The 25,465-nt window shown below is 46.6% G+C and overlaps 1 protein-coding gene across 1 annotated transcript in view; it reads right to left on the bottom strand.

The window, feature by feature from the left end:
• The window catches only part of XYLT1 (xylosyltransferase 1), a 369,249-nt gene that overhangs the window by 145,627 nt on the left and 198,157 nt on the right, over window positions 1-25,465 (bottom strand). Inside the window, exon 3 of the mRNA XM_017889619.1 lies at window positions 11,652-12,162. Within this exon, the coding sequence (XP_017745108.1) occupies window positions 11,652-12,162 (511 nt within the window). The remainder of the gene's footprint in view (window positions 1-11,651; window positions 12,163-25,465) is intronic.

Here is a 25,465-nt window from a genome sequence, read left to right as displayed (position 1 = left end):
TTCAAATCTCCATTCTCTACCGTGTTCTGAGGCAGCTACTGCGCAAGAATTCATGGAATGCCAAGAAAAGCATCACAAACCACCCTGCCATGGAAGCAAGTCTCCCATGCCCACCTGCAGGCTTCCAGAACCACAACAGCTGCCAATCGAGAGGTGGCCTATTGCTGACTTGTAACAGGTGCTTGGTAAATATTTACTGGCTAGACGGATGGAATAATGAACGGACACTCAAATACAGTATTTTATTCAGCAACCTGAGGAGGCAGAGGAGGCACTTGTGCAATCTGTTTTATAGGAAAGATGTGAGGCTCAGAGAACACAAGTGCCTTGTTCAAGGCTTTTACAGCCGATCAAGTGGCAGAGGGGCCACAAGTCTTTTGAGTTGAGTCTGGTTCAAAGGCTTCTCCTAATCCAGTGTCAGCTCAATGACAGTGAAACAGCCCAGGACACTGAGTCTATGTCATTACTGGAGGCACTGAGGATTTCCTTCCATGGCTTGGCTGTCATGAGAAACAACACTGTAACAGGAGGCAAGACCTCCCAAGGATGTGTACCCTAAGTCCAGGGCTAAGAACCTGGGGGCAGGGGTTGCTTTCCTGATCCAAGATGACCTCTTGTTCAGGGCTCAAAAGTGGAAGAAGCATAATTCTGTGGAGAGAGGATGTGAGATCTGACCCCACAGTCTCAGCCTGCCAGAGCCCTATTTTTGAGGCTGATAGGGTTGGCTGTGTCCCCACCCAAATCTTAAATGGTAGCTCCCATAATTCCCATGTGTTGTGGGAGGAACCTGGTGGGAGGTAATTGAATCATGGGGGCGAGTTCTTCCCTTGCTGTTCTCCTGATAGTGAATAAGTCTCATGAGATCTGATGGTTTTATAAAGAGGAGTTTCCCTGCACAAGCTCTTTCTCTTGCCTGCCACAATATAAGATTTTGCCTTCCACCATGATTTTGAGGCCTCCCCAGCCACATGGAACTGTGAGTCCATTAAACATATTTTTCTTTATAAATTACCCAGTCTCAGGTAAGTCTTTATCAGCAGCATGAGAACAGACTAATACAGGGGGGCCTACCTTCCCCTCAAGTCTCTGGCAATTTCAGTTCAGTACTGAGAGATGCTTCTACTTCCATTCTCCTTGCTCAAAGCAAACACACAGATCCTCTAAATCCAGCACTTTTAGGAATTACAACTTGGCCTATGAGCAGATTAACCTTTTTGCTTACAGCAAGAGGTCCCCTGTTGGTCTTGTGAGTGTTTTAGACTAGCAACACCTCTTCCTACCTGAGGGTCTTTGCACACGATGCTCCCTTGACCTGGAATGTTCCCCTTCAGCCTTTCCTCTAGTTAACTTTTACCACCCTTCATCTCTTGGCTCAACTATAAAATACAACTGTGTATCTCCCCAGAATTGCTGTTGCAATTTTACATGTGAATTTTTTTTTTTTTTTTTTTTTTTTTTTTTGAGATGGAGTCTCACTCTGTCATCCAGGCTGGAGTGCGATGGTGCAACCTCAGCTCACTGCAAGCTCCTTCTCTCGGGCTAAAGTGATTCTCATGCCTCAGCCTCCTGAGTAGCTGCGACCCAGCTAATTTCTGTATTTTTAGTAGAGAGGGGGTTTCACCATGTTGGCTAGGCTGGTTTTAAACTCCTGACCTCAAGATCCACCTGCCTCCCACAGTGCTGGGATTACAGGCATGAGCCACCACACCTGGCCTACATGCACATTTTAATGATCATTTGTCCCTGTGTTTCACTACCCACCTTAAACAGGCTGCAAGCTCCCTGAGGACAGGGATTCTGTCTGCTTTCCTCCCAAATGAATCCATCCAAACTAGTTCCTGGCACAGACAGGGGATGCTCGATGACTAATTGTTGAATGAGGGTATACTGAAGGGAGCTGGAGACAGTTTCAGGTCCCAGGTGGTAGATGCCATGCTGAGAACACCAACTCCACAGAGACTCTAGATGCCCATTTCCATCACTTTGCTTGGTGCACACAGGCCTCTGTAGAGACCCCAGGATGAAGGGAGGTTGAGCCACTGAGTCTAAAAGCAACCACGTTATCTTCTTTCCCAGTGATGGCAAGACTGAGGCTTATGATATGCCAAGCATGAGATAGTCAAAGATGAGTATGATCAGGCCCTTGGCATGTCTTTCCCTACCATCTAAACTAATGTCAGGCACAAAGTAGCCTCTCGATAAATATTAAATGAATAAATGAACTCAGCATATCCAAAGACTAGGAAGTGTTCCATTTGTGAGCAGTTTAATTCTTTTCTTCTTTTTTTTCTTCTTTTTTTTTTTTTGAGACGGAGTCTCGCTCTGTCACCCAGGCCGGAGTACAGTGGCCGGATCTCACTGCAAGTCCGCCTCCCTGGTTCGACGCCATTCTCCTGCCTCAGCCTCCCCGAGTGGGCTGGGACTACAATGCCCGCCACTCGCCCGGCCCCTATTTTTTTGTATTATTTTAGGTAGAGAGCGGGTTCACCGGTAGTGCCACGGATGGTCTCGATCTCCTGACCTCCGTGATGCGCGGCCCGTCTTAGGCCTCCCCAAAGTGCTGGGATTACAGGCTTGAGCCACCGCGCCCGGCCACGAGCAGTTTAATTCTTAGTAAGTTCTTCCACAATGAGACCAAATCTATTTCTGTTCCTTCTCTATGCACTTAAGTAGTTTTTTTGTTTGTTTGTTTGTTCTGAGATAAAGTCTTGCTGTGCCACCCAGGTTGGAGTGCAGTGGTGTGATCTCAGCTCACTGCAACCTCCACCTCCTGGGTTGAAGCAATTCTCATGCCTCAGCCTCTTGAGTAGCTGGGATTAGACATGCGCCACCACACCTGCCTAACTTCTATTTTGTTTTGTTTTAGTAGAGATGGTGTTTCTCCATGTTGGCCAGGCTGGTCTAGAACTCCTGGCCTCAAGCACTCCACCCACCTTGGCCTCCCAAGGTGCTGAGATTACAGGTGTGAGCCACCACACATGGCCTGTAGGCACCTATCCAAATGGTCCCCACCTCACCTGTCCTCTCACCCTACTCTATGTCTTCAAATAAATCATTTGAGTCATATCCAAACATTAGACTGCAGATGTGACTATTCACTTATCACCTCTGGTCTCTGCTATTCAGGTAGAAGCTCCCCGAGGGTACAGTCATCTAGATGCACAATTGATTCCCAGAACCAATGGACATGGTACCCAAGTGGGACGAGGTGTTCTCTGCTCTTGTTCACTGCTCTAACCCCAGGTCCTAGAACAAGGATTGGCAAACCACAATCTGTAGCTGTCTATTTTGGCATGGCCCTTGAGCTAAGAATGGTTTTTACATTCTTAAGTGGGTAGAAAACAAATCAGAAGTAGAACAGCATTTCACAAGTGAAAATTATGTGAAACCCACATTTCGGGGACCATAATGACTTTAACTGAAGCATGCCCACGATGGTCATTTTTTGATGTGTGTTTATGGCAGTTTTCGCGCTACAACAGTAGAGCTGAATAGCTGAGACAGAGACCATGCATTTTATAAAGTCCCAAATATTTATGATCTGGCCTTTTACAGAAACCGTGTGTGTGAGGCCCTGTCCTGCAGCATAGCCTTGAACGTGGTGGCTGACCAATGAATGGGTCTGCTGATTTTCTCTGGATTTGCCAGTCTCTTGCCTTTCCCTAGCAAGCCCAAGGAAGACCTTTGGGACTAGTTTTGTCCAACTCCAGTGAACTGTTGTTACTGGATACCTCTTCCTTCCTGGGCTCCCCAGAAGGAGATGCCAAAGGGCCCAGTTGGAACTGCAAGGGTGGCCTTGGGAAAGTGAAAATTATGTGAAACCCACATTTCGGTGACCATAAATGACTTTCACTGAAGCATGTCCACGATGGTCATTTGTTGATGTGTGTTTATGGCAGCTTTCACGCTACAACAGTAGAGGTGAATAGCTCTACCCCACCCACTTGGCCAAGCTGTTCCGAGTCAATGTGGCTTCATCACATCACTCTCATTAGCGTGGTACCTTTTAACTTTTCACAGTTATTCCCTCATTTTCTCATCACTGGTGATACAGCAAAGGACCTGGGAGAAACTAGTATCTCTGGCTGACAAATGGGGAAACTGAGGTACTTACCTGGGGCCACTTGTGACACCCCCAGTTCTATTTTCCCTCCATTGCGGCTGTCAGTCACGCTTTCTAGAAGATGGCTACTCATGCTGTGTAGTTACCCCACCGCCCCCAGGGCAGGAGGGATATAGAAGAGACTGCCCTTAAGCAGCTGGCAGTACCATCTGCCAGTCTCTCTCTGCAGCGAGTGGCCAGCCTTCCCCCAAACATCCCCATTCCAAAAATCCATTCCTGCAAAGACTGATGGGTAAAGACAGTTTGTTGCAGCCACAAAGAATCCCCTTCTGTTCATCCTTATCCCTATCAACTGCGCCAGGTTCCCCAGTCATGTGCAACTTCCTTTGCCCATCACCCATTGGAGAACTGCCACCTTCACTCAGATGCCCAGACCTGGGTTCCCCGCTCAGGTTCAGGCACCCTGCTCCCAGCCAATCACCTTCCCTGGAACTTCTCACATTTTTCATTTCTAATTCTTCACCCAGATGTCTAGACTGCAGACCCACAGGTCACTTACAGCATCTATGTGGTGGCTTAACAAGACCTAGCAAAGGGGAAGAAATGCAGGAGCAACCCAAGGAGCCAGCAAGGCCTTTCTTGGGACATTTTAACTCAAGACACAGGGCAGCTGGCGGCCGTGAGGGCCACTGCACGGAGGGTGCTTGCTGACATGCAAGTGTTCAAAATGTAATGAGGCAGAAAAAACTGTGTCACCTGGCAGCTAGTGCTTTGACAATGAAAGGGGCAGAGGTACGCCCTTCACCCAGGATCCATGTGTTCCCTGTGACCAGGGCTTCTGGGGAAGAGGTGGTCCCAGAAGGCTTCCCAGAGGAAGCGCATTCAGGATGGGATCTCGAGAGGCAAGAGGTAACAGCCAAAGTGGGGTGAGTGGGAGTTGCGGGGACAGGGAGAGGGCTGGGGAGAACTGGAAGCTACTGGGGCTGTGTCTGAAGAGCAGACCCAGCAAGATGTGGCTGAGCAATGGCTGACACCATCAAAGCAACCTTTTCCTCTCCTTTCCTCTTCTTGTCGCCCCTTCATTTATACAACTCCTCCATCGCCACTATTAGGTTGATGCAAAAGTAATTGTGGGAAAAAAAAAAAGAAAAAGAAAGTAATTACAGTAATACTAACAAGCCAAGCATATCCACTTAACTTCCCCAATGCACTCAGCATTTTATATGCGTTGTCTCATTTTAGCCAACCACCCTATAAAGATAGAAGATGAGTTTTTGTGTCCATTTTACTGTGGATACCGAGTCACTGAGAGGTTAGGGTTCTGTCACAAGTAATGGCAGAGCCAGGAATTAAACCCCCTTGTCCAAGCTGTTCTTGACCTTCAATCTGACCTGGTTCATTCCCCTGAAACACTAGGAGCTCCAGTTGAATGACCAGAGACCCTAGGGTGTGTGGCTAGAAACAAGTTTCTCTGAGGCCATCCCTGGGGGCTGGTGTGGCAGAGCCCCTTCCCCAAACCTCACTGCATCTCCCTCTGCATGGCTGCCAGTGGACAGGGATGTTCCTGAAAAGGGATGGAGCTAGGGCTTCCTTCTAAATCCCTCTTCTTTGGAGAGCAAAGGAGAAAAGTCATGAGAGCAAGGAATGCCTCACAGAAATCAAACCATCTCCTAGGCTTCTGGACTCGACATTTTCCCTAGTGGTGGTGGGGCGAGGGGACAGACAGCGTGAGGGACGGGAGGAGTGGGGGCCCTTTACCGAAGTCAACATTTAAAATCTATTTCTCTTCCCCTGAATTTTTCAGACTTGAAGCCATGAGGAAATGTTTCCTTAATTATATTCAACTTCCGGCATACTCTTGGCTGCAGTTTGGGTGATGTTGCGTTAAGCAAAACGAGAAACACAGGGCATCCATCTGTGCGTACGCACATATGTATATGAATAGTTACTCATATATTAAATTTCCCTCCACCCCTGTCTCCATCTCCACATTTAGCAAAGAAATAAAAGGACCACTGGGCTGAGGCTCAAATCCCTCCTAAGCAGAGGGAAATCCGGGTGTCATGGTTTCCAGAAAGGGAACACAGTCTCCGTATGGGGTGTAATTACATCTTAGCTTTCTGCAGAAGAATAGTTTATGGCTTAAATGCTATTAATTGTAAGCCGTTTTGTTCCATGGGAAGTTGTTCATTGATAACTACCCAATTAGGGTTATTTTGCAATTAGTCTATTCACAGTAAATTTATTGCAAAAGGGGGAGTCTGTGGTGTAGCAAATTAAAGCATCGCTGAGGCTGGGTGTGCAATGGCTTTTAAATGCCAATCTTATTAACCAGCTCACAGGTCCTGGGTGGGTGTATCATCCTGGCCAGTGCAGGACAATCCCCAGCAAACTCACACTGCAAAGCCATTCGGAGATAACCTCAGCGTGACCAGGAGAAGTGCAGGAACCCCTGGCCTAAGATGCCGAGGTTTTGATTTTTCTGAAAAATTGTGGAGCAGTCATAAAGCAAATAGGGATGCAATGTACACTAGCACTACCAGGTACAGTTCTCAGCTGTGAACTAGGCCCTTGGAAACCCTCTAAGCTAAGTGTGATGATGCTTATCTCCCCTTTGCAGATGGAGAAACCGAGGCACAGAGAGGTCAAGCAACTTGCCCAAAGTCCTACAGCTTGTGCACGGGACATCTGGGATTCGGATCCAAGTGGTCTGGCTCCACCACCCCAGGCTCTTAACCATGGACAGCACCAGCCCCCCTTGTTTCCCAATAATGCCCTGCCTTCTCCCTTGCAACTCACTCTACTGGCACCAGAGAGAGAGAGAGGGAGACCACCTACAGGTGGAAGAACAGCTCTGGGGCTTGACAATTTTAGATAAAGTGACTCTTTTTGCCTCCCCAAGAGGGACAGGCTTATTGAAAAGGATGCAGGCTCTGTAACATGAGTTCCAATACCAGTTCTGTCATTTGCTGGCCATGTGTTTCTCGCCAAGGACTCCCCTTCCTTGAGCCTCAATTTCCTCACTGACAAAAAGGGTTCATGATAGACTTAGCCTGTAGGGCTGGTGTGGGGACACAGGGTGATAAGGCAGTCTTGCATACATTAGCACAGATGACCCTTGAACAACACAGGTTTGAACTCTACGGGTCCATTTATACACAGATTTTCTTCCCTCCTGCCATCCCTGAGACAGCAATAATACCAACCTCTCCTCCTTCTTCTCCTCCTTCTCCTCAACTCAACATAAAGACAAGGATGAAGGCCTTTACGATGATCCACTCCCACTTAGAGAACAGTAAACATACTTTCTCCTCCTTATGATTTTCTTAACTTCTTTTCTCTAGCTTACTTACATTTATTTATTTATAATTTTTTTTGGACAGAGTCTAGCTCTGTTGCCCAGGCTGGAGTACAGTGGCACAATCTCAGCTCACTGCAGCCTCCACCTCCCGAGCTTAAACGATTCTCCTGCCTCAGCCTCCCGAGTAGCTGGGATTACAGGCATGCACCACCCCACCTGGCTAATTTTTGTATTTTAAGTAGAGACAGGGTTTTACCATGTTGCCCAGGCTGGTCTTGAACTGATGACCTTGGATGATCCACCTGCCTCGGCCTCTCAAAGTGCTGGGATTATAGGCATGAGCCATCGTGCCTGGCCTAGACAGTATATAATGCAAGTAACATATAAAATATGTGTTTATCAACTGTTTATGTTACCAGTAAGCTTTCGGTCAGCAGTAGGCTATTATCAGTTAAGGTTTTGGGGGAGTCAAAAGTTGTGCTCTATTTTTTGACTGCAAGGAGGTTGGCACCTGTAACCCCAGAATTCTTCAAGAGCCAACTATAGACAGTGATAGCATTTTGTAGGGATAAGAAAACTAAAGCCCAAGGGCCAAATCCAGCCCATGGCCTATTCTTTTTTTTTTTTTTTTTTTTTTTTTGTTTCAGATGGAGTCTTGCTCTGTCTCCCAGGCTGGAGTGCAGTGGTGCGATCTCAGCTCACGGCAACCTCTGTCCCTTGGGTTCAAGCAATTCTCCCGCCTCAGCTTCCAGAGTAGCTGGGATGACAGGTGCACGACACCATACGCAGCTAATTTTTTTGTATTTTCAGTAGAGATGAGGTTTCGCCATGTTGGCCAAGCTGGTCTTGAACTCCTGACCTCAAATGATCTGCCTGCCTCAGTTTCCCAAAGTGCTGGGATTACAGGCGTGAACCACCACGCCCGGCTGGCCTATTTTTATAAGTTAGGTTTAATGGGAACATAGTGCATTTGTGTATGTGTAGTCTCTGGCTGCTTCTGCCCTATGATGGATGGCAGACTTGAATAGGTGTGACAAAGACTGGCCCCCAAATCCTCAAATACTTAAGATCTTGCCCTTCCCAGAACAAACGTGCTGTCCCTGATATACAGAAAGAGCTCAATATTATCCTCATGGAATGGCATTCAACTCAGGCCTCCAAAACTTCTCCGCCAGGCACAGGTTAACAAAAGATTCTGGAAACGCTGCACTCCACTTAATTATTGCTACACTCTATGTGCCAAAGCTAATCAAGAATATAGACAGGAACCACCTGGACCACTTAGACAAGGCTGAAACTGCAAGGGAGAAAGGAAGCTTTCCTTTCTAAATCTTTCTATTTGAAAGTATTGTGTAGGCCAGGCACTGTGGTCCAGGCCTGTAATCCCAGCTACTCTGGGAGGCCAAGGTGTGTGGATCATTTGAGGTCAGGAGTTTGAGACCTATGTGGCCAATACGGTGAAAACCCACCTCTACTAAAAATACAACAATTATCCAGGCGTGGTGGCAGGCACCTATAATCTCAGCTACTCGGGAGGCTGAGGCAGGAGAATCACCTGAACTTGAGAGGTGAAGGTTGCAGTGATCTAAGATGGTGCCACTGCACTCCAGCCTGGGCGACAGAGTGAGACTGTCAAAAACAACAACAACAACAACAAAAACACACACACACACAAAAACCAGATATAAAACAAAAGTACTGCATAGACACATGTTTGCTACTAGAAACTAAAATAATATAGATGCACTTGTTAAAGCTGTCCCTGCTGCCATCCCATCCCTGCAGATAGGGGCCACAAGGAAGGCTTGCTGTCTGTCCATCCAGCCCTCTTTCTGTGTACTTAGTGTATATGGCCACCTCCTATCTGATCTAAATCCTCTATTCTGTGACCAGTGCTAAACACAGAGGCACACATTTAAAATGAAAACCACCTCTAATGAACTGGGTAACCTGGCATAGGTCTCTTCCCCTCTATGAGCCTCATGTCCTTATCTGTCCAGGGAATCGAATGAAGAGTTCTCTAAGAGGTCTTTCTAGGCTACTTTTCTGGGGAGCCATTCTCATGTTGCACTTCCTTTCTGCATCAAGAGAGTTGTGTGAACTGAGCATCTGCCTTCTCAGGAGGACACCAGGCAAAGCCTTGTGTAGCTCCTGGATGCACCAATGCTGGGGGAACGGAAAGCCCTTACTCCTCAATTCTGCAGCTGGCTTGATTCTCTGACTCTATGCCTTGACATTGAGCAGCACCTCAGTGGATCCCTTCCAGCTGTATCTGTTGACCCTGACACCTCCCCAAACTCCATCTAGCTTGACTCTGACATGCCCCCAACCCCATTGGAGCCCCCAGAACTCTCTGTTGCCTCCTTGCTGGCCTCCATGCTCAGTTAAGGGTCTTTTACCTTCGGCGATAACAAAAGCAGGTGTTGGCATTTGGATTTAGAAGCAACAAGGGAGTATTGTGAACCTTTGGCCACTTCGTGAGTGACAGCTGGGCTGGCTTTGCAGTGTGGCCCAGTGAGAAGGAGGGATGGCCAGGAGTAAAGAGTGAAGTAGGCTCCCAGGGATGGTGGAGCAAAAAGACCCCTAGAATACAAGCTGCTCCCTGGACAGATAAGAAATCCAGGACCTGAGAGCAGAAAGGACTCTCCCTATTAGCTGGTAGCCGAGCTTGAATGAAATCCACACCCGTTTATTTCAAATGCATTCCTCTCTATTTGTTGCTAGTGGCACCAACTCTTTGTGGGAAGGTGCCTTTTGGATGCTGTCACCCTCTCCACAGAGAAAACCACTGAGCAAACGAATTCACAAACGTTTTGAGAAGTAAGATCTTCTTCGAGGAAAAAATAAAATTTGAGAATGTTCCCAGAGGCTGGATTATCGTAAGCTAAGGTGGCAGGGGCTAGTGGGAGGGAAGGGGGCATGCCCTAAACAACAGTGACCACGAGTCAATAACCAGCGACCACGTGGCTGGCTCATGGGTACATTGGAGTTCTGTCTACTCTGAGTGGGTCTGAAATTTCCTGCCATAACAGTAAGCTAATAAGGTCACTTAAAGGCCATGTGACCTTGGGAGAGGGATTTTACATCTCTCATCTGAAAAAAATTGGGCTCATGACATCAGCATCAGCCTCACAGAGTGCTGGATGTCATTAACACATTGACTGCACAGAGCCTGGTGCGGTGTCCAGCATACAGCGAAACCTCACTAGCCACCTGCGGCTGCTGTCATTCCCCTTCCCAGGGCACTAGAGAAGGGGAAAATCACCACCAAGAAATATACATCAATGACATGATTACACATGTGCTAGTGAAACTGGTCTCCCCATCTTCAGAGAGCCCCTCCTCTCTGCCTGTGAATTTCTGGATCAGAGCTCTGATCCCTCCCTATGTCTCAGCAAGAGAGCTGGTTCATCACCAGGTCATCAGCACATAGAAGAGTGCCAGTGAGGGGAAAGAGGGAGGGTAAAAGGAAAAGAGCAAGGAAACGTGAAAGGAAGGAAAGAAGGAAGGGAGGGAGGGAGGGGAAGAAAAGAGGGAAGGAGGAGAGAAAAATTAGGAAAGAAGAGAGAAAAAAGCAGGAAGGAATGTAATAAGGGAAGAAAGAAAATAGGAAGAAAAGAAAGGAGAGAAAATTAAAATAAGGAAGAAAGGAAATAGGAAAGAAGGAAGGGGGAAGAGAGGAAAACAAGGAAGGGAATGAGAAGAGAGAAGGAAGAAAAGGAAAGGAAGAAAGAAAGCAGGAAGAAAATAAAGGAAGGGAGGTAAAAGGAGAATGAAAATAAAGGGATGGGAAGGAAAGAAGAAGGGAAATAAGAAGCAAATGAGGAAGAAAAAGAAGAGGGAAAGAAATTTTCAATAAAGAAAAATGGACAGAGAAGTTAATGCAACCAATTGGAAACCTCTCAAATCATAATCAATTACAGTAATATTCACGTCAATTCTAATCCCAGTATTCTGCTGAAAGAGAAACCAAACCATATCAATACAGCTCCCTTGGCTCCTGCAAACGTCACATCAGCTCCCGATTTCACTATAATTTCATCCTTTGCCATAAACGCAATGGGTTAAAGCACCTACAAAAGGTAACCTGATTTTACAAAATTTTTCTGATACAAGACTTCAACATTCAGGGAGTACTAGAACACATCAGATCTCGCGTGCTCATCCGGGGTTTGGAAAACAGGGCAGCCTTTCTCAGGAGCTCTGAGAAGGTGAGCAGAATGGGGCTGGGCAGGAGGAGGAAGTGGCCAGGAGATCTCTCTCTGAGCCACTGGGGCTAGAACTTACCCTCCAGGGGGCAGAACCGAGTCACCTTCTCAGGCATCAGCCGCCCTAACTTGTGGCGGCAGTAGGTCTCCCCAATCTCCTGGCGGCAGTGCTTGGATTTAGCACGGGACAGGGCAGAGATGGCCTCCTTGCCTGAGATGTCACACTTGGGGGACTGGTCATACTTGGTCTCGGGGGAGCTGCCCCCAGTTTTCCTGGCATGAGGCAGTCTGGACACATCCTTCCCATGGCTGCTGTTGGCTGCGGCTCTGTCCCCGGGAGGCAGCACCTCACCGGGGCCTTTCCCAGGGAATGCATGTCCTTTTCCTTTCTCCTGCTGTTCCAGCTTCCTTTTCAAAAGCTCCTTCTGTCTACTCAGTGGCTTCTTCACCAACTCAGGCTGGTGCTTCTGCTTTTGAGTCCTGGGTGCGAAGTTGCTGTTGTCGACATTCTCAAAGTCTTTGGGGACAGAGTTCTCGTTGTTGCTGTCTGTTCGCACTTTCTCTTTTGGCCGGTGAGAAAAGTAGCCATCCTGGAGAAGAGGGGAGAGAAAGAGAAGAGAAACTTGACTGAGCGATCACATTAAGCAGACTGGCCTTAGGAGAGTGAGTCATAAGCACATGGAAGCCTGGGCCATAGTTTCAGATCCCACTTTTGCTACTGGTTTAAGCTCTGGTAAGATGTTTCTCTCTGGATCTCAGTTTCCCCATCTGGAAATACGAGATTTCCAACCAGAAACGAAGGCTTTTTCAAGCTCTAAAAGGCCATGACTACAATCCTCAATGTTTCTTATTAACCACACCTTTTCAAGTCAGTTTCTTTCCTTGATTATTTTGCCACTGGGTAACAAACATTGTGTTCCAGCGTCCTGTTTAAATTCCAGCTGAAAGTGCTGTGATGGTTTATTTAAGGGCTGGAAATGATATAATAAAGTTATAAAGGGAAAAATATTGGTAGGATATTATATACATTCCATTGCCTTTAGGACATGCTCATATATCTATGCCCATAAGAGAAATCAGACCGAGCCGTTGTAAATTCTGTGGGAAAGAAACCAGCGGCTTTTTTTTTTTTTCTTTAAGAGGAATGTAGCCCTTGTAGGATAAACCTTACGCTAAGTCCTAGAGCAATGCAAACTTGTGACACTGTTGTGCTTGAGTTTGGCTCTTCATGTGTGTATGTGGAACAGAACTGATGAAGTCACTTGGGGTCGAGACAAAGATCAGGAGTCATTCTGAAGACCATGCGTGGCATGGATGTTTCTAGAAGGGCTGGACCCCAAACTCAGCTCCTCTATAGGTAAATGGGTCCTGGTTACTTTGATCAGTTGAATGATCAAATGCATCATTCAACCAATGTCCCAAATTGTTTCTGCAACACGCTGCTTCTGCTTGAAGCTCATTCCCAAGGCCTTAATCTGAAAGCGTATCCAGTGTCCCAGAACATGGCCCCTTGACCTCTAAAACCACATAGAACAGTAATGGCTCCATATACCTGCCCTTGTTGCTATGGAAACACAGGGGCAATGAGCAGCATCCCTGCTAGATTTCCTTTTAAGGAAGGCTGAAATATGCCTTTTACCAGTTCCCAAGGAAAAAGGCATCAGAGCCTGAACAGCAGAACCGCAGTGGTAGCCAAGAGCACCTGACCCTCAGCAAGGCTCCCACCCCAGCAGGTCAGCAAACAACTGTTCGTGTTTCTTATAAATAAAGTTTTATTAAGACACAGCCACATCTGTCCATTTGTGTATTGTCTATGGCTGCTTCCTGATACAATAGCAGAGTGAATAGTTGCAATAGAAACTGTCTGGTCTGAAAAGCCTAAAATATTTCTATCCTAAAATATTTCTACCCTTTAAGAAAATGTATACAGAACCCTGCTCTGCTGGAGTGTGAGTTAAAAGGCTTCCTCCTCTTGGACTTGGTTAATTGTTTCTGTCCTCACCATCCATCCATATATGACTTAGTGATGGCCTGGAAAAGAAGGTGCCCCTAGGACCGGGTGTGGTGGCTCACACCTGTAATCCGAGTACTTTGGGAGGCTGAGGCGGGTGGATCACTTGAGGTCAGGAGCTCGAGACCAGCCTGGCCAACATGGCAAAACCCTGTCTCTACTAATAATTAAAAAAAAAAAAAAAAAAAAAAACAAAAAAAAAAAAAAAAAGCTAGGGTGTGGTGACACTGTAGTCTCAGCTAACTCAGAAAGCTGAGGCAGGAGAATTATTGCTTGAACCTGGGAGGCAGAGGTTGCAGTGAGCTGAGATTGCACCAATGTATTCCAGCTTGGCTGAGAGTTAAATTGTGTCTCAAAGAAAAACAAAACAAAACAAAAAACAAACAAACAACAACAAAAAACAAAACAGATGCCCCTCTAGCCTCTGCTCCATTGTTCCTAGTTGTAAGCATGAATTTCTCCTATTTGGTGGAGGCTCTGACACTAAGACACCTTGTGGCCACTCTGTAAGCTGAGTATGGCTATGACTTTCATTTTGCAGATGGGGAACTAAGCACGCACGAACAAGTGACTTGCCCAGGGTCACCCAGCTAGTTGGTGGTGAAGCTGGAATTCAAACCAGGCGGATCACAGACCCCACACTCTGGGCTACCAGGGACACTATCCACTTCCAAGAAATTGTATGATCTTTATTACACCCACCACCCAAAACCCTTAAGCATTGCAAGCTGACACTGAACTGCAAGATCTGGCCCCTCCCACCCAGCTAAATGAATCTGCTCTAGGTGTGTGACCTCCAAATTGCAATCTTCAGGCCGGCCAGTGGCCTACTGTGTTGCAGAAAGTCATAGGGAGACAGTAAGCAGCGGCCACAAAGCACGTGGAGTTTGAGGCTGCAGGAGCTGGGAGGTTAACAAGGCAGGAAGAAGGAAAGAGATTCAAGAAAAAAAGAGCTGATCCATCCCATATTGGGTCACAGGGCGGCTACTGGTCGTACACAGGAACTGCTTTTACATCCAGATCTGTAAGTGAGGGCCTTCTGCTTCTGGTCTTTCTTATTCTCCCACAGAGACCTATAAAAAATCCCCTTCAGTGGGTACCTAGAGTACATCTTTATTCTTGTAACCTAAACAAACACTGCTGATGTTCCTCTTTTCCCGTTTTTCTATCCAGAGGCCCTTGCAGAGTCCCAAGCAGCCTCTCAGACACATTTTCTGAGCTCTTACCACCAGCCAGGCACCATAGTAAGTTATTCACAGGTATTACTTAATAGGGTACTGACAATTGGATGTATTCGCCTTGCCATTTTATAGAACAGGGAGTCAACGCTTGTTGTGATACATTCTTCAGTATGGATCACGTGCTAGGTGCCATGCTAAGCCCAAAGATGGAGTATCTCACTTAACTTCTGGAAACAAGTTCCAACATAGGCACTTACAGAAAAGGGTGGAAAATAAGGTTGGGGATGTTAAGCCATTTGCACAAATTCATCTTGGGGAGGCGGTGAACCTGCAACTGCCCGATTCTAAAACCTGCTATTGTATCACGCCTCTTGTGTTTTGCTGAGAGGTAAATTGAGAAGCATTGAGCTCCCCTGCAGTGGAATGGGTATCACCCTCTTTGCTTATATTAGCATCTGTCGGGATGAAGCTGATGGGCAGGGGTGGCATTCCATAAAGCTATGAAAAACCATTTCAGTTCCATTCCTTCTAGACAGGTGTTAGAATTGCACGTCCCTATCCCTTGCACATTAGGCACAGACAAGAAACATGGTATGGCCAAGAGCAGTCACTGGAACCCATAAGGTGTCATTCACTGGATACCACAATATCCAACCACCCTCCTGCTGGTGGAGGTCATGCATCCCTGAGTAAGGCCCATGTGAAGCAGAGACTCCACCAACCCTCAGGGTGCAGAAATTGACCCCTGCTTGCTTTGAGTCACTGAGATTTGGGGGATCTGTGTTACTGTAGCATGGTCTAACTCACCCTGATTAATCCAGGAGCCAACCTGATCTCCTTTCTTCCTTTGAGCTGACTTAGGTACAGGAGCCAATTTTTTTCTCCCTCCAACAGACAGAAAAACCTATTTGACGACTCCCATGCTCCAAGAACATAAATTTAAATTCTGTCCCTAAGCCCATTTTCTAGAAGCTTCTAGAAATGTGTAAAGGTCAGGGAGTAAGCCAGAAGAGCTACTGCTCTAATGGACATGTTCATTTTCTCTCTTCAGACATATCCTAAGTGTTATTCTTGGGCTCTTCTCTTTCCTTATTATCAGCAAGGTTCCCCACGACACAAGAGAAAATCTCCACAAACCCCCATTTCAAAAGCTCCTGTTCTCCATCACTTTCTGGCTGAACTTCGCCAAGCAAAACCAGACAGAAAATACTGTGATCATCTCCCTCCACCCCCCACGGTCAATGATGCTAATCTGACGATCAGAGAATGGCCAATTCCTCTGGCTAATGTGTAATACCAGGAAGAGGCACCACCATTGATTCTAACTGGATTCATGATTAATACCCGCTATCTATTCAAGAGAGGCCACCACAATGGCGATGACTAGCTGGTGGTGGCCCTGTGAACTTCTGCCTGGCCCCGGATGCTACTCAGCTGCCACGGGAAATAAAAAGATTCAAGTGTAAGAGGGAAGGAAAATATTTTGTCTTCTGGAATGAAGAGCTCACAGATATTAGATCGCTTCCAGAAAAGTCAGAGAGAGGCGCAGTCAGCAAGAACTGGAGGCCTGAGAATTCCTGTCCCTCAGAGTCACTGCCATTTTCTATAGTGACTGCTGGAGTTCTTTCTAGCTTTCCCCCACCAATTCATTTTTTTCTTTTCTTTTTTTTTTGAGATGGAGTTACACTCTTGTCACCTAGACTGGAGTGCAAGGGCGTGATCTTGGCTCACGGCAACCTCCGCCTCCTGGGTTCAAGCAATTCTCCTGCCTCAGCCTCCTGAGTAGCTGGGATTACAGGCACCAGCCACCATGCCCGGCTAAGTTTTGTATTTTTAGTAGAGATGCAGCTTCACCACGTTTGCCAGGCTGGTCTTGAACTCCTGACCTCAGGTGATCCATCTACATTGGCCTCCAAAAGTGCTGGGATTACAGGTGTGAGCCACTGTGCCCGGCTCATTTTTTTATTTACTATTTAAATACTTTATTTTACTATGCAACAATATAGTACTATATGCAACATACAGCAAACTGTATATTGTTGCATGCACTACTATACTGTTGACTATAGTACTGCACAGCAGATCTCTATGGCTTCTTCATTGTGCAGGCATGATTGAGACGTTATGCCTGTCCATCAGCAACTCCCCATTCTCCTCCCCAATCCCCCAACCCCTGGCAACCACTATTTCACTCTCTAGTTCCAGGATTCTGACTATTTTTGACAGCTGATAGAAGCGGAATAAATACATGTACTATCTGTCCTTCTGTGACTGATTTATTTCAGTTAGCATAACGTCCTCAAAGTTCATCCATGTTACTGCATGTTGCAGGATGTCCTTCCTTTTGAAGGCTAATATCCATTGTATGTACACGCCACATTCTCTTTATCCAGCCATCCAAGGATGGACGTGACATATGACTTCATGTTCCCCCTAACTCTTCATCTGACTGCCAAGGGGTGAATAGATTTTGGCTTTTCTGTCTTTTCTGTGGAGACTCAAGATCGAGAAAGCCAAACCCAGGATCCCTTCCCTTTACAAAACCAATCTTGGGAGGTCTCCAGGCAGACCCATAGAAAACAATCATCATATGCCCAGCACCAAAGTGGCCCATGATCTGTGTCCTTTGAATCTTCTTGAAAACTCCTTGAAGCAGACAGTATCAGTCCTCCTTAAGGGGAGGAAACTAACACAGAGAGAGGTTAAATAACTTGACTGAGTCCATGCTGCTAGTAAAGAACTGACTCAAACTCTGTGTCTCAGTTTCCTCATTTAAAACATTGGGATGATAACCCCTTGGTATCCATGGAGATGATAACAATACTCACCTCAGGCCAGGCACGGTAGCTCATGACTGTAATCCCAGCACTTTGGGAGGCTGAGGTGGTCAAATCATGAGGTCAGGAGATCGAGACCATCCTAGCTAACACTGTGAAACCCCGTCTCTACTAAAAATACAAAAAACCAGCCGGACGTGGTGGTGGGCGCCTGTAGTCCCAGCTACTCAGGAGGCTGAGGCAGGAGAATCACTTGAACCCAGGAGGTGAAGGCTGCAGTGAGCTGAGATCGTGCCACTGCACTGCAGCATGGGTGACAGAGCGAGACTCTGTCTCAAAACAAACAAAAAAACAGTACCTCACCTCTTGGGTAATTCAATGAGGAAAAGTGTATGTAAAACTACTAGAACATGCGCACCACACAAAGCCGGAAGAAGAACGAGCAGCAAAGCAGACTGGGTATCTCTACCAATTAACACTCTACCCCCTGACAGTCTCCGCCTAGAGGACAGATTGGTTATTACTTCTCAATTGTGATCAACTGGCGTCTTCTCTATCAATCCAACTCTCTCACCTTGAGTTGTTTATGCCAATGCAATCCTTTGACTTACTTTATTTTAATGTGCTTATTACAATGATTGCACATTCATATGTTTGCGTGCAAGCTCCAAAACTCTAATTGCTCTGCTGTTGCCTTACCTCTAAGCTGCTGCTAGAATCCATTTTTATTCTGGAGAAATAATTAAATGCAATAACGTCCTCCGTTTCCATTCAACCTTGGGCATGTTTAGAGCCAATTTCAATCAGGTAGAAATATGCTAAACAATATGGCTCCGAGAGGCAGGTTACCTGACCCACGCTGCTGTTGCAAAGACACGTGGGTCTGTTTCCATTTTTCCCAGGTTCTCTTGGTTCAGGATGAATCTATACTTAGTCTACTGAATCCCAGCTCCTTGCTCCCATTTCTGAGGGGTGGGGGTGGGTTGCTGTGATTTTTAAACTATCCACTTAGAGATAAACCTTTGCTCTTACTGTTAATGTAGAAAGAGCACCAGGCAGGGATGGGGAAGACCTGGGTACTAGTATTGCATTAGCTGGTGTCCAATTTTCTTATCTGTAAAATGATGTATCCCAAATGTGTGTTACTAACCATTCTGAGTTAGTCATTAATCAATGTATGCAATGAACAAATTCTGCCTCTTCAGCTCATTAAAAAAAACAGTTCGATGGACCTTAAGAGACCAGGAACTGAGGAAAAGACAGAAGCTCCAAAGGGTATCCCGTGTCCTCCCAGCCCTATCCCTCCATCATCGTCAATAGTAGCAGACTGAGATTCAGAGGTCTGGACTCAGGAAGAAATGAGTTTGATTCCTCCCTTTTTCATTTGCTGGGGTTCTTCAAGCTGGGACAAAACATTTCTCCTCTCTTTGCCTCAGTTTCCTCAGCCATCCCAAGGAGCCGAAAATGGCACTTACCTCCCAGGGACTGAATTGATCAAGCATAGAAGATAATGCCTGACACGTGCTAAGTGCTTAAGAAACATGTATGTCTTAGGTTCCGTTCCAAGCCTGTTGCACGCACTAACTCATCTCCATGAGGAGCTGATAAAGAAGATGCTATATTTTCTACCCATTTTTCAGATTGGAACATTAAGGTACAGGGAGGTTAAGTGACTAAATCCACACACCTACGAAACAGAGGAGCCAGGACTTGAGCCCAGGCTGCCTAAGTCCGGAGGTCATGCCTTTCAATACCCCACTGCCTCTCCACAGCTATTTGGAATAGGGACAGGGCCAAAGGGAAACCCCAGCCAGGTGCACTGCTCAGACATGAGGGCGTCCGTCCCACCCGCTCATCGTGACCAGTTTACGGCTTCCTTTTGTGCCATGTGCACGCACAGCCGGCTGGGTAGTTGTTTGCTGTTGAACTCAGTGTCTGAGGCTTCGTTCCAATCACCAAGGCTACCAAGGCCACTGGGAGGGACAAACAGGGAGAGGTCTGCACCTGCTTCCAAAAAGACCTCCGTGCCAGGGTAGGCAAATGGTGGAAGCGCAGTGTGCATGGCTGTACCCATTAGGACATGCAATTACCCAGGCTGCCAATGCAAATAGACCTAACAGAGGCCCCTTGCCCAGCTCATTTGCATGCACAAAAGGTGGCTGGGCTGGCCAGCACTTAGAAACCCGTGGACCACGGCTGGACACGGGCAGGCCCTGCTGTAACAGAACCCTAAGTAAAAAGCCCTTTGCAATGTAGCATCATGTTAATGGGATGCAAAACACAGCACAGGCTGACATGGGAAGGAGGGAGTCTGATAGGGCTGAGTTGGAATCCGGTCTCTGCTTCTTAACTCTGAGATGGAGGACAAGAGATTTTACCTCTCAGAGCCTCATTTTTCTCATCTACAAAAGAAGGGGGTAAGAAGACCTACTTTGCAAAGGTAAGGTGGGGATTAACTAATATGTCACACACATATAATGCTATTTAACAAAACAACATTGGGTGAGAGGTTTGATGTATGTTAAGCACTCAAGTGGTAGCAGGATGATATTTCAAGCTAGCGCCGTGTCACCTGATGAGCAGGTCTGAGTCTTTTTGGAAAGGCAGGGTGTTGAGGCACAGTGGGTTGAAATCTGGACCCCGCCCTTTGCTCACTGTGTGGCCCGGGGCACAGTGCCTAACTTTGTCTGCCTCAGTTTCCTTCCCTGTAAAATGGGGGCAAAATGCGTACCCAACCTAATGAGGCTGTCATGAGAATTAAAGTCAACACATGTAAAACACTTAGTTTAATATCTAGAACTTAATAAACATTAGGTATAATTTTTAAAAATAGAATTAATGCTTGCAATGGTGATTTAGTAAAGTGGTTCTTAAAGTGTGGTCTGGGAACTGCTGGGCGTCCCTGAGGCCTTCTCAGGGGATCTTTAATGACAATTATTTTCACCATGATATAAAGATGCTATTTTCTTTTCTTGTTTACTCTCTTATGAGTGTACAGTAGAGTTTTCCAGAGGCTACATAACACGTGATACTGCAACAGAAATCAGAAGCAAATGTGAGAATCTAGCTGTCTTCTATTAAGCCAGGTGTTACAGAGATTTGTGAAAAATGTAAAACGGTGCCTCTCTTCTCCCTAAATTTGTTTTGTTGGGGAAAATATGCATATTTTTCATAGATATATTTTATATACACAAGTAATAGGTACTATGACTGTTTTTAAGTGAATTAATAAACATTTTAAGAATGCCTTAGTTTCAAAGTTACTATATAGAAAACATGTGATAGAACCTACCTAAACTAAAGCTCTCTGGGGATCCTCAATAACGTTTGAGATATTAGGCAATCCTGAGACCAAGTTTGAAAACTGCAGACATAATATGTAGGTACAATCAGAAATATCTACTGATTATTAAAATTAAAAGTTTAGGATTCTTACTATGCAGCCATAAAAAAGGATGGGTTCATGTCCTTTGTAGGGACATGGATGCAGCTGGAAACCATCAATCTCAGCAAACTATCACAAGAACAGAAAACCAAACACCGCATGTTCTCACTCATAGGCGGGAATTGAACAAGGAGATCACTTGGACACAGGAAGGGGAACATCACACACCGGGGCCTGTTGTGGGGTGGGGGAAGGGGGGAGGGATAGCATTAGGAGATAAACCTAATGTAAATGACGAGTTAATGGGNAAAAAGACTTGAGTGAAACACTAACATCGTTTTCTTTCTCTATTTATTTTTTTATTTTAAGACAGGGTCTCATTTTGTTCCCGAGGCTGGAGTACAGTGATATGATCACGGCTCACTGCAGCCTCAACCTCCTGAGCCCAAGCGATCCTCCTGCCTCAGCCTCCCGAGTAGCTGGGACTACACAGGCTTTCACCACTATACCCAGCTTTTTAAATTTTTTGTAGAGACAGGACCTTGCTATGTTGCCCAGGCTGGTCTCAAACTCCTGGGCTCAGGCAATCCTTGGCTTCCTAAAGTGCTGAGATTACAAGTGTGAGCTACCAAGCCTGGCCTGAAACACTAACATAGTTTCTAACAGCTCAAGGCCCCATCCCTGGGATGACCCCAGCTCCTGCTTAAAGGGACTGCTTTAGAAAACGCAAGGCTGCCAAAATAATTTACTGTTTGTTCCAGCTAACACCTCTAGACAGGGCATCATCTCCCAGCCTCTATAAGAGAGCAGGAGCCAAACTTCATAAACAGCAGTTAGCAAACCCATTTGGGTCTCACACAGACCAACCCTCCCTTCCTGCGTTTGGTAACTCTTCACTTCCCTGACTCCACTGAGCTCATCTCCCTTCCCTCCCTCCTACCTCCCTCCTTCTCCTATTATTATTATTATTTTTATTTTTTTTTTTTGAGATGGAGTCTCCCTCTGTTGCCCAGGCTGGAGTGCAATGGCATGATCTCTGCTCATTGCAACGTCCGTCTCCCAGGTTCAGGCAATTATCCTGCTTCAGCCTTCTGAGTAGCTGGGATTACGGGCGTGCGCCACAACGCCCAGTTAGTTTTTTTTTTTTTTTTTTGTATTTTTAGTAGAGATGGGGTCTCACCATATTGGTGAGGCTGGTCTCGAACTCCTGACTTCGTGATCCGCCTGCCTTGGCCTCCCAAAGCGCTGGGATTACATGCATGAGCCACCGCGCTCTGCCTCCTTCTCTTTTTAAAACACCCAGTGACCTCTGAACAAATCCAAGTTGAGTTCCGTTCCACGCTGGACGCTTTTTCTATTGCAACAGGCATTACTGATTAAATTTGTCCTTACCGCTTTCATAGGGTCTGGCTTTGTTTATGTTTGACGCGCCCCAGGGCCACCTAGCCTGGACCTCAATCCTGCAAGGCTAACTCCTTAGGGTAAAAACCGAAGAGCCCAGCAAAGCATGCTTAGAGCCGAGCCCCTGCCTTAACCCACTCCCTCTTCCCAACCCCACCACGGGGACATGACAGTGGCAGTCACGGTGCTCAGAGCACCCAAGGGACTGTGGGCAGGTGGCAGGGAAAGATGTGAACTGGTATCTTCTGGCTGTTTCCCTATCAGCATAAGAGACAGCTGTGTGGTACAGAGATACACAGCAGAGGGCGAAATAATGGCAGATGAGAAAAAGAGGAAAAGGAAGAAAATGCAGGAGAAAACGGAACGAGAAGAAGAAACGAACATCAGCTCTTGTTTACGATGTGCTGATTACCTACCAGGCACAGAGCTAAGCCCGTGGTTTGGCATTGCTATTCATTCCTCAAAACTATCTCAAAAAGTAGGTCGGGGTCAGCAAAACACCCTGCCCACCTGTCTTTGTCAATAAAGTTATTCTAGAACACAGCCTTGCCCGTTCGTGCACACGCTGAAGGCTGGTGCCTTTGTGCTAGGATGGCAGAGCTGAGTAGCTATGACAGAGACTGCATGCCCAGAAAAGCCAACATCTGGCTCTCCGCAGAAAAAGTGAGTGCCCCTTCAAATGGGGCCACTGAGGCTGAGCCAGGCTTGCCCAAGGTCACTCGGTGGGTAAGAGGCAGGGTTAGAAGTGACGCGCAGGAGTCAGACTCCGGAGACAACACGAGGTTGCAAAGTCAGACCCAAGGACAGAGGGAGAGAGAGCAGAGCCTTCCAGAAATGACAACAACCATGTCTGTTTTGGAACAAAATGCCTTGCACACAGAAGGGCTTTTCTGTGGGAAGACGCCTCCTAACTTTTTAAAAAGTGTCCCGAAGGCTGGCCTCTTCTTCGTTACTATTTGAACACAGTTTGCCTCTGATTAATTGTAGCGTTCCATTCCATTATTCCACAGTTATGGCCACAATATCCAAAGATACAGAGAGAAAGAAGGGGGTGTGGTACAGAGACACACAGAGAGACACAGAGAAAGAGACAGAAAGACACAGACACACAGAGAGACACAAAGACAGAGAGACAGAGAGAAACACAGAGAGACAGAGACGCAGAGAGACACAGAGACACAGACAGAGACGCAGAGAGACACAGAGACACAGAGAGACAGAGAGATACACAGAGAGGGAGAGACACACAGAGAGACACAGAGAGAGAGAATGAACAACCTAGTCTTGCTTCAATAATAAGGCCTCTGCATACCTCTCAGGCAGGGTTTCTCAAGGACAGCGCTGTTGACATTTAGGGCTGGATAACTCTTCATTTCAGGGGCTATCTTGTGCATTGTGTGGTATCTAGCAGCATCTGTGACCTTTACCCACTAGACCCCAGTAATGTGCCCTTGTTACAATCAAAAATGTCCCCTGGAGTAAGGGTGGGGCAAAATCACCTTCCCACCCCCGACCCCTGATAAGAACCAGGGCTCAAGGGCCCATGCTGGCCGATCTCCGCTGCTCAAATCCTGTTCCCATTCAGAAACAGCCTTTCTCTGATTTTCAAACAGAAACAGACCCTGGTATCCAGTCAGAGCAGTCAGAATAGGAGAGAAGCTGGTATGAAGAGAGCTGGCTGGAGAAAGGGCCAGAGTTAACCAATGAAGGGTGTCCCAGAGGGGAGAGAGGGAGGAGGCAGGGAGGAGGCTGGCAGGGGTGACCAGGGAGAAGTGGCCGCTGCATGGCGAAAGCGGGAGAAGTTAGGGTCCCCGCTAGGGAAGGGTGACACAGAAGAGGAGGGACACATTCATTTGTGCAGTGGATAGTCCTTGAGTTGATGGCATGTTTTTTATTTTTTGTTGTTGTTTGGTTTTATTTATTTATTTTTTTTTGAGACAGAGTCTCACTTTGTCACCCAGGCTGGAGTGCAGTGGCACGATCTTGGCTCATGGCAACCTCAGCCTCCCAGGTTCAACAAATCCTCTCACCTCAGCCTCCCAAGTAGCTGGGATTACAGGCGCACACCACCATGCCCGGCTAATTTTTTGTATTTTTAGTAGAGACACGGTTTCACCATGTTGGCCAGGCTGGTCTCGAACTCCTGACCTCAAGTGATCTGCCTGCTTTGGCCTCCCAAAGTGCTGAGATTATAGGCGTTGAGCCACTGTGCCCAGTCATGTCTCTTAATTTAAGCCAGAAGGCACAACTGGGACCCATGGCTCCTTCAGGCACACAGGTGTCTGGTTCGCTCTGCAGACTGTTTTCAATTGTTTAACTTAATCTCGGCCCATATTTCAAAATCTAGAGATTTCATCTAAAACTTTGGATTTTTGCCCTTTCTGGAAACATCAGGGACCCGACAACACTGAATTTAGATTTCCATGTATGACAGTCGTCTCGAGGCTAAGTAGTGGCCCCACGGTCTCCAGAAGGGGTATGCGCTCTGTGGACCACCACAGCCCCCATCCGGCCTGCCCAGTGTCCCCTTAGCCCTCTGGCATGTCTGCAGGCAGTGACACTGCTTCCCACCAATGACAGGTTCTTCCAGCAGGCCTTCTACCTCCTGAGCTTTGCCTTGGAGATCTCAGAACCCCAACAAATCCTTGTATTCCAGAGTGTTTGATGGAGGTGGCACTGTCCCTAATGAGGTGTTCTGGAGGTGTGTGGTGGCATTTCCGGTTACCATAACGATTGTGGATGCTCTTGGCAGTAAGTGGGTGGGAGAACATCAGAAACCCAGCAGGACAGGGGAACACGCATGGCTGGACAATGAAGAACTGTCCTGCATCCTGCATGACTTCTGAACGTCCCCATATGTCCTGTGCGTTAACAACTCATTTATAATTATCCAGGCCAGGAGCCTAGTTTAGATTTACATATGACACAACATTATGATGAATGGTTTTAACGTAGCCGAATTTTCTAGGAAACTAACTACTGTTTCACTCAAGAAGAGATTTTTTATCACTGAGTTTGACCACAGTTTCAGAAAATTACATCATCAAAGGCCACACAAGCTGTGGCTGTGAGTCACCAACACACACATCCATTCCCCACCTGCATTTGTAACTACTGAGTTCTCACTGACTCAACATG

This window comes from Rhinopithecus bieti, unplaced genomic scaffold (assembly GCF_001698545.2).
Source record: "Rhinopithecus bieti isolate Rb0 unplaced genomic scaffold, ASM169854v2 scaffold_19663, whole genome shotgun sequence".
In the NCBI taxonomy this organism is placed as follows: Eukaryota; Metazoa; Chordata; class Mammalia; order Primates; family Cercopithecidae; genus Rhinopithecus; species Rhinopithecus bieti.
The sequence above is the reverse complement of the archived record's forward strand: the minus strand, read 5'-3'. Positions and strand labels throughout refer to the sequence as shown.